Raw genomic sequence first — 19,124 nt, forward strand, 5'->3', positions numbered from 1 at the left:
GGCGTGTTAAAGACCAAGTCAAGCATTAGCCACGTTTTATGTTTAGATTAATATTCTATCCATGTCTTTATGTGATGACTTCATGCTGTGATTTATATTTTCTTGAAGACCACACTAAATTAAATGCTTTGATATGATCATTTTTTTTTTTTTTAGGTTTTTCTCAAATGCTTTGAATCCATATTGATAATTTATATATGCATTGTTGTTTAAAGGTTACAAGGAAGAGTGACTTGAGTGATTTTTACTTCAACATTGGAAAAAATTTTGCTTTTGGTGCAAAAGATGCTGAGGTGAGGAGATCAGAGAAGCAGGTTGAGTCAAAGAAGCCAGTGAAACTTGCCAAGTCAAGGGAGTTAGAGAAGCTTGAATTAAAAGGCTCTGATGATACATCAGATGAAGGTCAGTCACCAAATGCATCAAATGCACCTTTGAAGGTTTCAGTCATGGAAGACAAGCATCAAGGTGAAAGCTCCATTCTGCCAAAGAAAAGCGTTGAATCCTTAGAGAAAAAGCCAATAACCGACATTTCAGATCAAGAAAAAACTTCAGCTGAACAGCCATCAGCAGAACAACCAAAGCGTGACCATCATAAGAGAAGTGGAGATGCTGTGGCTGCAGCTAAAGAACAGTTTTTGGAAAGGAAGAAGGCAAAAGAACAGTGAAATCTCTCTTGGAGCATGTTAATACAAATATTAGAAACTAAAAAGAAAAGTTGTCTTGTTTTAATCTCGAATACCTGAAACGTTCTCTCAGAAGCAGATAGTGGCTACCATGTTTGGTTTGTGCACAAGCTTTTTGCTGTCTTTGCCTCCCCATCAAGGACTTTTTAAGTTTTATGAGTGATTAAATTACTAGTATGGTATGGGGCTTAGCAATCGAGAAGGAATTTATTGAACTTGTCTAGGTAACACTTTGGAGCAAGACCTGTAATTCATCACTCATTAGTGGAATGTTTAAAATTTTATTAGAAACTCTGTGAAGCCAATGAATTTCTGGATTACACTTGCGTGTTGTGGGCTATACCATTGGATTTGTACAGTGATTTCACATATCTACCAAATGGTAGACTTTGGACCCATTTCTCTCTGACTTAGATGTTATGATCCATCTCTCTGCTTTTAGATTACCTGTATCTCGTATTAGATATTCTATTCATACAACAAAACAAATGTATAGTAAATTTTCTATTCTTACAGCAAGTTATTGTAGAGCTTTGAAAGAATTTAGAGGAACATGAAATAAGAGCAGGAGTTTTATTCAGTTTTGCGTAATGGTCTCATATTTGTCGATCTCTGAAGATTACTTGCTGCTAATAGTACTAATGTCTATGCATTTGGGGGAGAAGAAAGAAACGTAAAACAGATGTACAATTTTCATTTTACTTATGCACTAAATAAAATTTAGGAAGTCTTACAAATAAATATAAACAAATGAATAAAATTTAGAAAGAACTATTTTATAAGCCTTAAATTTTAATAGTGGTTTTAAATTAAATACGATGTGTTCAAAAGTTTTAAAATTTTTTTTGAAGGCCCAGAAGTTTCAAATTAAGTCTGAACATTTCATTAGTTTTACTTTTACCTAAAATATAAGATTTGAAATGTAAGCTATTCTAAATATTAAGTTGGTTTTTCGCAGTAAAGCTTATTTTAAATTTTTTAGTGTACTTTGAATCAAATCATGTTTATATTAGAAAATAAGAGGTTCTAGAGATAAGAGAGGGCAACCTCTCGTTATGGAATCCATAAATCTAAGAGCAGTATTTATTTCATATTCACACAACCAGACACACATTTTGCACTGAAATTGTGACGGTTGTGTGAAACAATCGAGTATGCACTAATATTTATTTTAGTACAAAGTGTGTATGTACGGTTGTGTGTAACAACCAAGTGTGTACTAGTATTTAGCCTATATCTAAAAGACAAAAAAAAAAAAAAAAAAAAAAAAAAAAAACAATGTCTTCAATGATTTAGTGGCTTGATCTTGCATTGTTCAGCCACGAATTAAATTAAAAAAAAAAAAAAAAAAACATATTTTCTGCATATTTTCAACCAGAAAGTCTTTGTTTTTTTCCTCTCTTTTTTACCTAAGTAATCATATTCATTGACTTAAGCCAATATTAGCGATAAAAAAAAATGAATTTTTTCAAAAAGTTGAGTTTTTAAAAGCAATTATATCTAAAAGACTTGGCTTAAATATTCTTCTTTGTGCTTTTTGGTTCCAATTTCTTTCAATAAAGTGATAAACAAGAATCTCGGATAGGAAAGTGATGCCATTTTCTAAACCAATCTGCATTCAACAAACTTCTTGTTTAAGATTCACATTAAAAAATATATTGTTTAAGACCAAGTCCCACTTAGTGCTTGGCCTTGTTAAAATTAAAATGAATGTCATTGACACATGTTGGAGCATGTTGCTACTGTTTCTCATACTGGTCTTTGGTCTACACACCTGGCATTTCAATAAACTGATCATGATTACCACTCACTAAGAACATTCTAAAATGGGGCTAGATTGCTAGAAGCAGTGGTTGGCTATGCACTTTAGCAGTTGCTAATTTGACTCAAATATGGAAATTAATGGCTGAAAATCCAATCAGGAAATTGTCCAGTTGACTCGTTATTAGGCAGTTGTTGTTGCTTGTTGATCATGACATTAGCACAGCATCGTTCCCACGTTGGGGCTTAGTCCCCTACAACTAATCCAAAAGATTTAAAGAATAAACCAAAACAAATATGTACATTGGAATTCCCAAAAACTCTGTTATTTTCTAAACTTCTAAATTTTCGAATTATATATTTCAATGAGAATTTGAAACATATGTTAATGGGTCTCATTCACTTTATCTCTTTTTATTATTAACTTTTTAAAAGAAAGTGTACTTCCAACTTTAGCAAAATCAATTTACTTGGATTAAAAAAACGTGAAATGCCCTCCTAAGTCACATAGGACCATTAGTGGAAAAAAAAAAAAAAACACAAAAACAAAGCATTTATATTACAAATAGAGAATGTGCATTTATTTGGCTAGCTTATTTTGTTAAAGGTGAGACAAAAAACATTAGAAAATATTTACAAATAAATATGATTATTACTATATCAATAACTTAATTTTTTATTTTTGTATTTAAAAGTTGATAAATCAATTGAAAAAATTGTAATAGTACAGCACCGCTAAAAAAAAAAAAAAAAAAAAAAAAAGGGGGTGTTTGGAGAAAAAATGAGCTGAACCCAGCTAATCACTGCAGCCAACTCATATCTCGTTCAGACCATTACTCTAGCTGGGTCCTGAGGTGATCTTTTCAACAACTGGAATTGGAGACTGAAGGTTGAAGTTAATTAGATCTTTGCATTGTATATTTTCTGTTCAAGGTAGGTGAAGGTGGGAGACATGAGCCTTAAAAGCCATGGAGAACCTTTAAGGCGGTGCACTAAAAGCATGGGAGCCCCTTAATGGCCTACCAGCAAGTCTACCACCTTGTGATTGTTTCTTATTACAGCTTATAGCCTCTCTTTCTTTCTTCTTCTTCTTTTTTTTGTTTTAGTTTTTTTTTTTTTAATTACAACATGCTGATAATCCATAACTCAAATCCTTTACTCTTAAACTCTCAAGCATTTTTGTGCATGAAGAAGTGTCAACGAAGTTACAAAATTCTTGGCAATTTCTGCTTATAAATATGATTGTAATTTCGCAGTACTACTGTCAACTAGGTCAAAGTGGAAATAACAAAGAATACAAATAATCCATTTTAAAGTGTTTGCATAATGTATGTTACGCGGTTATATATATAATTTTATATATCTAATAATATATTTATAAAAAAAAAGTTGATAAAATAAGAAAAGATATAGAAAAATAATAATAATATAAGAAGTGTTAAAAAAGACATATCAATTAAAGAAATAACAAAGATTATAACTTTGGATAACAAATACATGGTCGATTTTGATTAATCTATTAAAATTCTATAACTTACTTCTCCAACAAGAAATTAATATTCTTTCTCAAAAACAAAAAGGCATTAATATTGAAAAAGAGACACTTATATAAATTAAAATTGATTTATTTTTTGTTTATGGAAACAACTTTTGAAGAACACAGTGATTATTGTGTTTACTGTCCAACATCTCTAATATAGTCACTAACCCTTTGGTTATGTCTAATACCTTATAATTTAACTTTAAATTTAATTTTGTAAATAATAGTATGAGATTATATCATGGGATTGAGATTTATAGAATATAAAACTAAGCTTTTGTTAATGAATGCCCTAAAGAAAAAACTTTATTAAATAATATTTTTATACATTGTTTTAAAAAAATAAAGTCAAAAGGTACACAAATATTCATAAAAACACACACAACTTCAATAAATTTGTGTATAGTAAGTCAATAAATAATTGACAGAGTATAATTTTTTTTATTACAATTCATAATTAAATATTTATTAATCCTTAATTTTAAAAAATAATTTCTCTCATTTTTCTCTTGCTCATTATTTTATTTATTATTATTATTAAGAACTTGGAATAAGAGTGTGAGTGATGAATCAGAATCACTCGACACACAGTCCAGCCAAATAAATCTCAATCTCAAATTTCCAACGTACGGGCAAAGCTTACATAAAAGCAAAGCATCACAAACACGTGTGTTAGATTTCAATGAATTTGCACTGGATCCACCGTCAAAACAGTACTGCGTGTGTGTGGGAACGAAACTCAATGACCATGTTCATTGGGACCAAACTCATAATTCATCATCTTCAACCATCTCAGATCTTCTTGTCCTGTTTATTTGGTCTCACCATCATATTCATAACCCCCACACCCAATTTTAGGCGCGTGCATTACCAATCCAATCAGTTCACAATGAAGATCTATGATCTATATATCTGCACAATGCAGAAATAATTGGCTTCCAAAACTGGGTGGTGTGTGTTTTTACTACCTTTTTTTTTTTTTTTTTTTTTGATAATAGTGTGTTTTTACTACCTTGGGAAACTATTTTTGGGTAATTAATATAAGAATTTGTTATAACGTACCCAAATGCCAAAGCGTATTGAATGCAGTGTTCAATTCAATAATGCCTTTTTCTTTTGCTACATTAATAAGTTGGGGGTGTGAGATCAAGACCACCGTCTGCACCATGTGTCCACAATGAGTCCAAGGTTAATTGATCACTGTTGTGTTTAGTAAGATGGTTGGGAACAGTGAAGTTGATAGTAGAGCTGTAAATGAGCGAGTTTTGTCAAAATAATGAATGTTTGAGTTCAGCATGACAATAGAAGTAAAATGTTTAAGCTTGACTTGAACTCTAACTAAGCTTATAGAGTTGTTTATGAATGGTTTGGTTGATTTACAAAAAAAAAAAAAAAACATTGTCTTATTTTAAGCATTTCACTCTATAATTTATATTTTATACTATTCCATTTACAACTTGTTAAGTAACTATAAGTTTAGATTAAAAAAAAAAAAAAAAAAAGTCAAACACCTGTGTATCATACCAAAGGTGAAAGGGGAGGTTTTTATTTAACCATTGCAAGTTTCTAAAAGGGATAAGAATGAGGATTTTCCAAATTGCACGTGCACTAGAAATTCTGGTTGTTGTAAGCTTTGTTAGGCAATTGACAAAAATGGAGGAAGAAAATTGCAGTCTTATTTGACAAAGTTAGCTTGAGTTTCACATGCATGGTTGCTTTATTTGGCTTGTAGAGAAATGCTCAAATTCATTCCTTCTATGGCAAGGATGAGAAAGGCATTGGATAAGAGGTAGCTTGCTGTGGGAGAGTTAAAGTAAAAGAGACAATAAGGAATAAAACATTGTGTGAAAGTTGGACAATTATTTTGGACATGGTTGCTCTTTGGCCTTTTTTTATTCTCTGTTCTTGGTATCGTTTTACGAGTGAAAAAAAATTGGAAAGCTACTATGAACTGAGGAGGATTTTACATGTAATTCGTGTTTGTTTGTGTAAACATCTTGACCCCACATTTTTCAATTTATTATCAAATCACTTGGTTTTTTTTAATCAATTGTTTAAGCAAGAATAAAAGTTTTCCTTAATTGGGATTGCTTGAAGATGACAATAACATAAACAAATGAATGAATGAATGATTCTGAGCATGAGCATTTATATCGATGAACCAATAGGAAAATTCTTGAATAATAAAATTTTCACTAAAAAATTTACGTCTCCATTGTCTTTTTGTGTTGTGGTGGATCCAAGCGAGATCCCATGTGAATGAGAGTTTGATTTTTCAATGAAAAATTCGATACCTAGATCAAGGTTGGAACGAAAAAACACAATATCACATAGATTTTTATTTTTAAACCACAATCAAAATCAGTACTTAACATACATAATATAAGTACTACCAAACACGAGTTTGCTGTCCTGTTGTGTATTATTGACATCTTTAAGAAAAAGAAAAAAAAAAAGGATAATTACATTTTTCTGCAAAAAGTTAGCCCTGTTTTAGATTCTTATTAAAAAGAATTGTACAAGTGTATACTTTTTTTTTTTTTTTGAGAATGTACAAGAATATACTTCTGATAGAAGTTAGAAGTTAGAGATTCCTTATCCTTTAATTATGTTAATATATATATATATATGGCACAATTCCTTAAAAAAAAATTTACTAGCGTTTTATAATTTTGCATTTGTTATGAACATTTTTTTCTTTTTTCGTTATATTTTCGATTGGGATGGTATGCATTTGTCATTATACAAAAGAAAAGAAAAGAAGAGCTTTCTCATAATTACTTATATATTTAATATAATCTAATAAATATCCCATGTGGAACTTAGTGTATATACACTTTGTATAACATACTAATTCAATTATATTCTCATAATATGAGGTATCAGAATTTGAGTTTTTCTACTAGCACAACAAAATCTCACAATATTTTTTACAATAAATGGAGGTGTCCACTCACCATAAGTCAAAAAAAAAAAAAAAAAAAAAAAAATTGAACCCACCAAACTCAAAACAAGAGTGTTATGAAAATGTTATAAGATTTTGTTGTACTTCTAAACTTTTGATTGAATATCGCAGGTTTACCTAGTAACTAGTGTTTAAGAATTTTTTGTTGACACTAAGTCATTGTGGATAAATAAATACTTGTTTATGTGGGTCATCTAATCTCAATCAATTTAAAAAATAAAAAATAAAAAATAAAAAATAATGTGCCTCATCTCAATCAAAATTGATTTCTCAACTTGTTTGGTTACCGACGTTAGGACATGATTGTAAATTTCCAAATTATTTCAATATTTAATTATGATTGCAATTTGTATGACAGGGTTTAAGCCGCAGGGAGCAATGAGCACTCTTACAAGTTTTTTAATTTAATATATAGTTATCTACAAAACACCAAATTAATATCTTTTGTATTTTTAAGTACCAAATAAGTGTTTGTCCAAAAGAAATATTAAAAAGTAAATAAACTATAAAGAGTGAAGAGCCCGAGTGTGGCACGGCACGCACGCGTGTGGGGCTGAGGCCACTGGGCAGTGGGCATAGAGTAGGGCTGGCTGGCCATAGATTTTGTAAGAAGATGAATGGTTAGCAATAGCGTAGAAGCTATATATTGTGGGATCAATAGAACAGGGCTTCCCATTTATTAATTGGACCCTACCAGTACCCACATCCACATACATTTCAACCTACTTCACACTACATTCCATTTCATATATAGTGTTTTCATAGCCAATAGCATAAATATTGTCGGCAGGTTTTTATTTTTTATATATTAATTTTTTTTTACATTTTTGTGATGTCAGGTGCTGAAGATTGAAGAACGAAGCCATCAATAAGTGGACCTTGTACTCTAAAACAATTAATATTTATTTAATGAAAATTCAATTCTGCTCAACCGTACAATGCAATCCAATGATGTTTCAGGTTTTTTTTTTTTTTTTTTTTTCTTCTTAATCCTGCTATTTTAAGGAGGAAAGAAGTACATGTAGTTAAACAAATCATACCAATTGCGTACATTGTGTAGGAGTATCATATGTAACACGAAATTAAGCTAAATATGATGTGATGCAGAAGAGATCTTGGACGAGCCTACTCGGCGTCAACGACCTTTGCATTTTGGGACACAGGGACATGACCCGATCATCCTCGCCATTCCATCAACCCAATGCTCATCTAATGAAGGAATGGTTTGAGTGGTCGAACAACTGACCACCACATTCAATGTTACTGGAATGTTCCACTTCCTACATATTAAGGCTGCACGTTGCTTTGACACGTGTCCCCTCAATTGATTCAAGAGGACAACTAGCTGGCAAGTCTATTACTTAGTTTTAAAATGATTGGAAATTTTTCCCTATCACGTAACCGATGAGTTGAGAGGTTTATTGCTTAGTTTTAGGTTATTTTCCACCAAAACTTCGCCCATGCACATTTGCCATAATAAAATCTTGGATTAATGTCACATATGTACTTTAAAATATAGAGATATTTTTAATGGGCACCATAATATTCAAAATGTAAAACCCTAATTCAAGAATCATTTGCCAAATATACTCATCATTCAAATCAGAGTCCATATTAAAAGTGTAATTGGAAATGCTTTCATGGTTTAGTGTCTACATTTTTAAAGCTATAAAAGTTTAAGATAGATGTCAGGATTGATATTAACCTCAAATTAAGGTGTTGTTGCCCCCATTAAAAAAAAAAAAAAAAAAAAAAAAAAGGTGTTGATGCAAAATTTATAAATGTGAAGTGCATATACATTACCTAAAATCATATTTTAAGAGAGTTTCAATTTATGACGTTCGCTTCAGATAAAAGATCTTTATTATCAGACCAAAACACCAATCAGTTTTTGGTGTAAGCGGAGATTGAACTCCAAATCTCTTATTCAACCATAAAAGACTTTATCAGATGTGCTAACTGAAACCCATTTACCTAAGATCATATAATTTAGGATTGATGATTATAATTAACCCAAAAATCTTGCACTAGACATTTATGAAGAGCCGTCACTATTGCTAAGTCAAAACGACCTGAAAAGGCCACGCAGCTCACGTTGGGCAGGTTATGAAAATTTTTTCACCCAAAATTGGCACAGTATGGGCATAAAGAAAAAGAAAAAGATCAATTGCACCTAGGCCTTTCAATGTTTTTGTTTTGGGTCTAGTCATTAAAACTTTCAAATGACAAGACTGACATCCACTTTTGATTTAAAATTTTCATTGTTATAATAATTGAATAAATTTGATGGGTGGAATTTTTTTCATAATAATATAATTAATTTGAAGGAATAGAAAGAGGGCATGAGAGCTGAGGTGTCTTAAGTACTGTATGGTACATCCCAAAAGAAAAAGAAGGATTATGATTTGTGACTCATAGAAAGAAATCGTCAGGAACTTACTTTCATTCTAAACCTTGTGGGGACTACACTACACTCTACACCAATGAGTTTTTGCTAGAGTAGTATTTCACTTTTTATTTGCTTCTAAGTTTTAATTATATGATATTGACGGTTTATTTAATTAGTGTATTTGGAATTTGAAATTAGGTCTATTATTTGAAGATAATTGAACTAAATAGAACTCAAAATTACAAATATTAATTTTTGAAATGACACTACAGGTTTTTTTAATGGAAATGTTATTTTCACGAAGTTCCTTTCAATCATAAGCCTTAGTCTCTCTCTCTCGTTGGCCATATCTTAATTGTCCCATGTACTGTACTTTTAAAAATCAATAATGAAGGTGAAACATTGATTAAGATCCTTAATCATGCAATTCTTTGCATTCACAATCTTCACCAGCTTCGAAAATTTATTAAAAAGAAAATCACTAAATGGCAAATGTCCATAAAATACCACTTGGTGTATATAATGTTTTGAAGCCATAAACAATTAAGGAGAGAGGGTTAATTATCTAAAATCGTCTATAAACTCAATCTAAATATCTCCCATAAATATGAAACGTAATTACTGTTTTACATTGTGTTCCATTTGATATGAGTCATACAATTGGGAAAGAACACCCAAAAGAAGAAACAAAAAAGTCAAAGAAGAAGACGAAGAAGAAGAAGAAGAAATCCATGCCATGCGTAAGCGTGCATCACTTTCATTGTTGAGGCTGTGGATATCAGTAGTCCATATATACTTACTGATAGAGTGATAGTGATAGTGATATCATACGACTACGGGGTAATCCCAATTAACCCCGCGGGCATGACCTTTTTTGTACCTTCCTAGTTCCTATTCTACCTTTCTTCCTTGCTGGTTACTGTTTTCAACCTGCATCTTTCACGATGTTTCTTTTTCCACGATTAAGTCACCCGCGCGTAATATTTACGCAACAAATTTACAATAAAACATAAACGGTAAATTGTTAATGATTAATAAAAAAAAGATACAGTATTTAAGTGCGATTATTTAGATTTCATTTTTAAAATTTTGTCATGTTGATTTTTTCTCATAAGATGGAAGTGTATTTTTAAATTAAGTAACCATATGACTGAATCTTAAGAGAGAAACTTAAGCAATAGCACCTAAAGTATTGTAACTAAATTTTGTCCTTAATAAAATATTAATGTCAACAGGGGTATAAATGAGAATCACTAATAGCCTACCATTTAAGTTTTGTTCTGAAATTATTATAAAAAATATTATGTTCATTGCATTACTCTTCCTTCCAATGTGATTTATTATGGGTGATTAAAAAAAGAAAAATATAGGTGTAATTCCTATTAGATACAAAAAAAAAAAAATATATATATATATATATAATGTTTTTAAATTAAATTCAAATATATAAATTTATATTAAATTTAATTTTTTTGGGGAAAAAGACCATTTTGTTTGTATAGATTTCATTGGTTAATATAATTTTTATAGTTACGTGTTTGAATTTAATTAAAGAATAAAAAATGTACTGCACCTAACTAATTATATTTAAGTTTTTTCCTAATACAAAGATGCTACTTCAATTACAATAAACCTTGTGAACATTTTTTCTCTATGAAAACATCATTTCAACTATCAAAATACTGGACGTTATAGGTTAAACCCTCCCTCTCTCTCTCTCTCTCTCTCTCTCTCTCTCTCTCTCTCTCGCTCTCTCTCTCTCTCTATATATATATATATATATATTAAAAAAAATAGACTTAGTTATAGTACTTAAGTGTTGTTCTTAGGTTCTCATAGGGGCGGCGTTATATGAAGTTCAGGGGGTTCAAATAAACCCCTTGAGCTGGCTTTTTTTTTTTTTTATATATATAATATATAATATTTTTAATTTTAATTTTAATTTTTGATTTGTTCCTCTTAAAATAAAAATTTGAACACCCTGACCCTAAAATATTTTTTAGGACAATTTAAATAAGCTTAAATATAATTTTTTTAACACTATTTTGGTCTTTTTAAACACACAAAAAAAGCCCAACAACAAAAGTAAAAAAAAAAAAAAATTTCATCTTAAACCTAAAAAAAAAGCCTATTTAGATCTTAACAAATTTGGAATAAACTAATAGAAAATTCTTAGTTTACATTGTATATATAAGGTTTACATTGCCTCAAACAAATGTGTATTGTACATTTTTTTGCAAATTTGTATAATATTGCACATATTTGTTTAATCTACAATATAAATCTTACATTGATAATACAATATTGACATATCATTGTCCTAAACTAATAGATAAAAGTATTTTAAATAGTAATAACTAAAGTTCACTTAATGAAAATAATTAATATGTTCATTGTATTAAAAATAATGTCCTAAATGAACTAATAGTTTATCTTTTATTCTTTTACTCATGCATACTATGGGCAAATTTGTAATAAGAAATTTTTGTAAAGCGCAAAATTCATCTCTTACTAAAAATACATCTTTTTGTTGACCCCTCTAAAAAAAAAATCTAGAGCAGCCACTGGGTTCTCCTTTTAAAATTCTGCCATGTAGATTTTTTCTTATGAGATGAAAGTGTATTTTTTTTAGTTAAGTAGTCACATGGCTGAATCTTGAGAAAAGAATCTAAGAAATAGTACCTCAATTACTGTACCTAAGTTTTATAAAAAAAAAAAAAAAAAATCAAAATACTTAATAAAAAAATGTTTCTTAGGTATCATTATTATCACTAAATGGTGTCTATTTGGGAAGCTTTTTGCCTTTTTTTTTCAAGTTTTTGTCACATATTTAATATAAAAATGATAATTTATTTTTTAATAAATACTATGTAAAAAAAAAAAAAAAACTATTGAAAAAAACCGCCCTTACCCATTTGACATTCAACTAAAAGCTAATTTATTTTTTGCTTATTTTATTTATTGTTTTTAGGTCTCATACTATTTTTTTCTTAGCTCTAATTAAACTTGTTTTTATTTTTTTTTATTTTTTTATTTTTTTAAGTTTCAGCTTATTGAAAATAATAACTTTTCTTTTTTGTATATATATTAAGAGCATTAGCATTGGAGAATGCTAATGCCAAATCTAAGGGAAATTTGGAATTTTAAGCACCAAAACCATCTGCATTAGAGAATGCTACTGCAAATTTTTTTGCAATACTGCTACAGTGCAATTCTAAACATAGAATTACACTGTAGCAAGTATTGTAAAAAAAAAAATAATATTTTATCTGACTCTCTCTCCTCTGTCTCTCCATCGTTGAACCCAAAAACCAACACCACGGTGAAACAGCCACCCACCTAGCACCATATCACGCTAACCCAAAAATTGAAACAGCCACCCGCACCACGGCGAAACAGCCACCCAGCACCATATGAAGCCAACCCAAAAACCGAAACAGCCACCCGCAACCCAACACCACAGAGCACAGCCAACCCAGCACCATATCACGCCACCGAGCACGGCGAAACCAACACGGCGACGCCATATCACGAATTCGCAATCCACGAATCACAACCATCGAGCACGGCGAAACCCATATCACGAATTCGCGATCCACGACCCACGATCCACGACCGGAGCAGTGCGAGTACGAGCTCATCATGGAGCGAATGAAGTTTTGGGTTTTCTTGAAGCCGAGTTGTGAAATTTAGGATTTTTTGTTTGTGGGTTTTGTTGATTGATGCGTTTTTGGTTGATCTATGAAGTGTTGGGTGTTTGAGTTGATGGGTTATTGTTGGACTATTTCACCACATCGTCGGAAATGAAGGCTTCGGAGGAAGATAGCTAAAAATGAGATGGAAGAGGGCTAAAAATGAGAGAGATGGAGAGAAAATATATAATTTTGAGATATATTATTTTATTACGTAGATATATTATTTTCATGAGTAAAAGAGGAAAATAGAAGTTTGGGATGTGGAGGTATTGTAAAATAGTATGGTATAAATGATAAAGTGGTTTTTAGAATTGTAAAACAGAATAGCATTGCAATTTTCCAATTCTAATGCTCTAATAAAGCTATTCCCAAACGAACAAAGTTTCTCTCTAAATTAGTTTTAAGAGAAATTTTTCAAAATTTTCATATATCTTTTTTTTTTTTTTTGGTGTAAATTATAAAAATCTAATTATTAAATTCCATGTTTCTTATGTTTTTAACATATATATCAAATTTTTTTTAAATTAGATATTATTTACTATTCGATCAATAACATTTATTTTTTATATATAATTTTAGATCATAAAAACTTGACATTTGTTTGTTGACATAATAATTGATATTTTATTTTTTTGAAATTTTACAAGTATAAAGGGTATAATAAAAACAAACAATTTAATTGTTAGATTTTTAAAGTCCACACTTAATATAAACATATATAAAAAATTTATAAGAGTTCCTTCTAAAATAATTTAAAGAGAAATTTTATTCTTTTCGAATCTTGTGACAGGTTGATAATAAATAAAGTTAACACAAATACAGGTAAAAAACTAATGATGTTTACGGTGAAAACAGGTGAAAATTATGTTAAGGGAACGTGAAAAATGTTTGGTTGGTGAGCATTATAACTATGGTCATTATTCTTTTTTCTGCCCGCTGTAATTAAGGACAATATTCTGTCTCGAAGGTACAAAACAATAATAATTATTAAAATACAGAAAGTGCTAGGAAAGGGGTTATGGACAAAAACAACAATCTCATTGCCTCAGCCTCATTCGCCATCTCAACCAAAACAGCCAAAACAAACAAAAAAAACTGTGAGTGTTTTTGTGTGTGAGTGTGAGTAAAAGCTAGAGATCAAGTAAGATATGGGATTCTCTTCCGCCAAGGCCAAGCTCAAAGCTATCAACAACAACAACACCACTGGCAGTGGTAGCAATAGCAGTAGCGAAAACTGGGGCATGGGTTTACTTCTAGTCTTCTTTCCTAAAGATAACAGTAGTACTACTAATAATAATCACCCCACCATTAATGTCGACAAAAACCTCCTCTTTTCTTCTCCTAATTCCTCATCGCCATCTTCTTCTTCTTCTTCTTTGAAATCCAAAAGCCTTAGAAGAAATGGTTCTAATTTCATTCTCTCTAGAGCTCAATCCACTATTTCAATTTGTGCTCTTTTTCTCTTCATCACGCTCCTCCTCTTCACTCTCTCTACTTTTGAACCCTCTATCACACCACACACTCCCAGCTCCCCAAGACGCTTCCTTTCCCATAAACCCATTTCCGAATCCTCTTCTTTTGCTAAGATATCACACCCCAGAGCCATAAAGACACCTCTTTTACAGCGTTCACCGACTGCGTTACAAGGAATGGGAGCTCTTTATAGAAGAGGCACTAGAGCTATGAACGATCTTGTTGTTGGTCATGTACTTGAGGATGTCACTGACAATGATCTCCGCTTGTTTTTAAGACTCTTACATAGGTCTAGCCTCACTGCCAAAGCGGACTTAGTTCTAATCTTTCCCAATTCTACTTCTTTATCGAGTTTTGGTCCCATTTTTCAAGAAGAGAACGACTCGTTCTTCAAACTCGTTCACCATTACAAAAAGGATTTGAATACTACTGCTAGTCAAAAGCGGGTTCTGGGTTTTGATGTGACTCAGTTTATGAAGCCTGGGAAGAAGGAAATGGGGGAGTCTATGTGGGGTAAGAGAGTTCAGAAAAGTAATTCTAGTATTACCTCGGATGGTGGTGGGGAAGAAATTGAGACTGAGTCGACTCGGTTGAGTTATGGCTCAGTGGTGGGTTTTGAATCGTCTGAGCTTGACCCGGAGAACTCGCTTGCTGGGTTTCTAGACCACGTTCCAATGAGTTTGAGAAGATGGGCTTGTTATCCGATGCTACTCGGCCGAGTTCGGAGGAATTTCAAGCATATAATGCTGGTGGACGTGAAGAGCTCGGTTTTACTCCGTGATCCACTCGGCCGAGTCAGGAATCAGAACCCTGTGTCGGTTTACTTATCAACTAAACCAGGGAGTTCTAGCAAGCATAATAAGAAGAACTCGGACAAAACTCAGTCTCATTTCCTAGTCAACTCAGCTGTGATCATGGGTGGAGCTCGAGGGGTTCGACGGTTATCAAATTCAATGTTAACCGAAGTTGTTCGAGCTGCCATGCAACACAAGAAGAAGAACTCGGTCACCGAGTCGGCAATTTTGAGTCAACTCATTGCGAGCGAGTTCTTATTGAAGAACATCAATTTGGTAACGAACACTGAGTCAATCCCAGAAACGAGTTCATTGATTCCTGGTCTAAACTCAGCTTCTGCCACGTCATTATCAGATTACGCTATAATCCAACGTGGTAATGGTAATTATGATTTTAATTCTTTGATTATGAAGTTAATATGTTCATTTGAGGAAGATTCTTCTGTTTATAGGGATTGTTAGACTTTAGTGGACCACTAAAAAGGAAAGAGAATAGAATTTATAATTATTATAAATTTTTGTTTTGGTTTTTTTTTTTTCAATTAGTTTTGTTTTTACGTGTATATAATATTTGGGAATAAAACTGTTGTATTCTTCTATGGACACGTTATGGGTATGTTAATAAATTTTGTTGGATACATACATGAGAAAGTTAGCAAAAGCACATTTTGTGGTCTTGGCTATATATCTATATCTTTTTTTAGTACCTATCTGTTTAATTGGATATAAACGGGCCATGAACACATTACCATTTTGATAATAATGATCAAAACAAGGAGTTATAATCAATAATTAATCTTGGCTAATATACAAAACAATATAAATCCTGGTGTCTGTTAATTCTATTATTGGGTAATTAAGAATGATACTCTCCTTGAAGGAGAAGTTTTTGTAATTGCTATGAAACATATTATTACCATTTAATGATAAGAAAAAAGATACTACTTTTGTTGTTTTTGTTTGTATCCGATCGACTAGAAGTTGCCTTTATACTCTAATTAATGTTATAAATCGATTTATATATACATATATAATCGATCATCCCAAGTGTTAAGTTACAGAAAATTATTCCACCCTTGTCGGTGAGATGGTATCTTCCCATACGAGTAGTTGGAGACTCCAAAGAAGATGGATTCTTTTTTTCTTTTTCTTTTTTGGATAAAGAAAAAAGGCTTTATCCCAATAGAGAAAAAACAATTACATATTAACATAAATAATAGATAATTTTCACGATCTCAAAAAAAGACAAGGTTTAGTTAACAAGCATCTTTAAAGTATTTGTTAACGGATTATTCTAAGAAAATTTAAAAAATATTGTCAAAAAAAAAAAAAAATTTCTATAAAAAGTTTTTAAAAATAATTTCTAAATTAATACTGTTTGGTCATCTTTTAACATCTCTTAAAAAAAAAAAAATATATATATATATATATATATATCTAAAAGTATAACTGCATTCCGTATAGGAATCATATATGTATAAACAAAGTGCATAAATTAGCACAAAAGTGGTAGTAAATCAGCCATGTGTAAAGAAGAAAGAGTAATTAAGTAGGAGCATGGAAAGCAAAGCGTTGAGTACTTTTTGAGTTATTGGTGCTTCTTTCTAGAGAATGTGAAAGAAAATTATTTACCATAACTAAAATTAAAGGCAGAAAATGAAATAAAGGAAGAAAGAGGAAAAAAGAAAAGAGAGTCATGGCGGGAATGTGAGGCAACTAATTTTTAAGTTTAGGGATGAGTGAAACACCGTATTCATTAACCCCATCCCCATGTGCCTTCTGCTTCTGCATGTGCTTTGTGATCTTCATTTTCCTTCCTACCTCCTCAGTCTCCGCGTTATATTTTTTTCTATGGATTTTTTTCTTTTTTTTTAAGCACAGAAAGCACCAAAACGTGTTATTTACGTGCCTTTTTGGCTTATTCTTTCATTTTTTGCCAGCTCTGTGCTATGCCCATGTCTAACTTCATGTTGCATTAAAGTGGTGGCAATAAAGAAAAGAAAGCATTAATTTTTGTGTGTGTGATCTGTGATCTAGATGAGGGTTTTAATCAAGGGGGGTTACTGATCAAGAGAGAAATTATATAATGTGGTGTTGGAGTTTGCTACTCCCAATACTGATCTCTTTTCCCGTTTCAATTCAAAGGCTGACATATTCCATTGACTTTTCTTTACATTACAACATTTGGTGAGCTGGGGGGACTTTTGTTTTTGTTGACAGGGGAGACTACTGTACACTCTTAATTACCATGAAATTAATAAGCATTTTAGTATTTTATTTCTTGATAAGTAGTAGTATTTATCCCTCTTGACTGTGGTATAGCTAGGATCAATAAAATTTTCTTTGATTAATGCTACACATGCAAAATCTTTCACAACTACTCAAGGTGTTAGAGTTGTTGATTTTCACATAGATCCATAAGGCCCATAACTAACATGTCTATCATTGATAATTGAAAAATGTTAAAGGATGTTTTAAGGATATTGGTTTATGAAATATTTTTAGAAACCTTTTAAGAAAAAAGAGAAAAGCTATTGATTTTAACCTATAAAAGTGGTACTAACATGACCCTTGATAATTTATATTTTGTGTGAAAAAAATTGTGAAAAAAAAAAAGAAGTTATTTAGATATAATGAATTTCTCTTTAACCCATCAAAAGTGGCCACTCAGAACTGCTTCATTAACTCTTCTAAAAAAAAAAAAAAAAAACTGCTTCGTTAATTAGGGGATTGTGATGTTTATAATAGAGAAGATTTAGGTCAAATGCCAGCTGGTTTAATCATAGTGAAGGGTTTAGGGGAGACCATATCCTAATAAGTAAACTACGGTTTTAATTCTTACTTTCGGCGTGAATATTGTGATCAATGCCTAAACAAAGATCATTGCCAATCAAGGAGAACATGGTTCTATTAAAGAACTATAAATTATACTATGGGGCATGCCTTATATAGTGTCCTATAAGGCATGCCTTATATGCTATGGGGCATGTCTTATATAGTGTCCTATAAGGCATGCCTTATATTTTCACATCTTTCTGTGAAAACTTCGAAACTTATATTCTTATCACCCCTTTACTCAATCATTTAAAAATACTAATTAATCTGGTATTCTATTCTTAAATTAAGAGAAGCAAAAAGCACAAGAATGGAAGCTAGCTAAATACGTATATGTTACAGCTAATTTATGTAAAATTATGAAAGTTGATCAAGATTGCTTTGATCCCAAAAACTTCAACCTTCTTGAACCCACCACCAATCACCTGATTCACCTTAGTTATTAAACTTTGGGTCCTGGAGTGTACTTAAGGATATATTCTATATCACCTTCTTGTGAAATATAAAAACTGTAAAAAAAAAATAATAATTACTTTTTTCATTTCTTATAAAAAGTTTTTAAAAATATTTTTAAAACCAATATCGTTCTTAAGACATTTAATAATTAAATTTTCCGTTAAACTTATATTCGTCTATAATCCTTTAATAAACCCGTGGGACATTGATTTCCCAAACAAAACAAAAAAGAAAAAGAAGAAGAAGAAAGAAATAAGATGGGACATGATAGAGTCCAAAACAAAACCAGCGGCATTAAAAACAAAGTAGACATACCGCAAAGGCAAAACAAAAGTTGTAATAACTAATAAGGTCTAATCTTTCGTACATTGTCATTAATAGAGAAGACTTGGTAGATATATGCCGTGTGGTTATCATATAACTTCTGAAACTTACATAACTAGTACTTTGATGAATAATTAGGGTTCAATTACAACTTACGTACAAGATGTATTGGGTGTGATAATCAAAATGAGTGTAGGTTACACTAATGG

General features: G+C 31.2%; 2 protein-coding genes across 3 annotated transcripts in view; both read left to right on the top strand.

The window, feature by feature from the left end:
* LOC126693786 (uncharacterized) overlaps positions 1-1,263 on the top strand; it is a 36,806-nt gene extending 35,543 nt beyond the window's left edge. For both annotated transcript variants that reach the window (XM_050389916.1, XM_050389915.1), the window contains exon 3: positions 216-1,263. In XM_050389916.1, the coding sequence (XP_050245873.1) occupies positions 216-665 (450 nt within the window). In that variant the 3' untranslated portion in view covers positions 666-1,263. The remainder of the gene's footprint in view (positions 1-215) is intronic.
* A 12,782-nt stretch (positions 1,264-14,045) lies between these two features.
* Positions 14,046-15,942, top strand: LOC126693788 (uncharacterized). The gene has a single exon (XM_050389917.1). The coding sequence runs from the start codon at positions 14,182-14,184 to the stop codon at positions 15,760-15,762; it is 1,581 nt and encodes a 526-aa protein (XP_050245874.1). The 5' UTR covers positions 14,046-14,181; the 3' UTR covers positions 15,763-15,942.
* The last annotated feature ends 3,182 nt before the right edge of the window (positions 15,943-19,124 follow it).

The sequence above is a fragment of the Quercus robur genome, chromosome 7 (genome assembly GCF_932294415.1).
Source record: "Quercus robur chromosome 7, dhQueRobu3.1, whole genome shotgun sequence".
In the NCBI taxonomy this organism is placed as follows: domain Eukaryota; kingdom Viridiplantae; phylum Streptophyta; class Magnoliopsida; order Fagales; family Fagaceae; genus Quercus; species Quercus robur.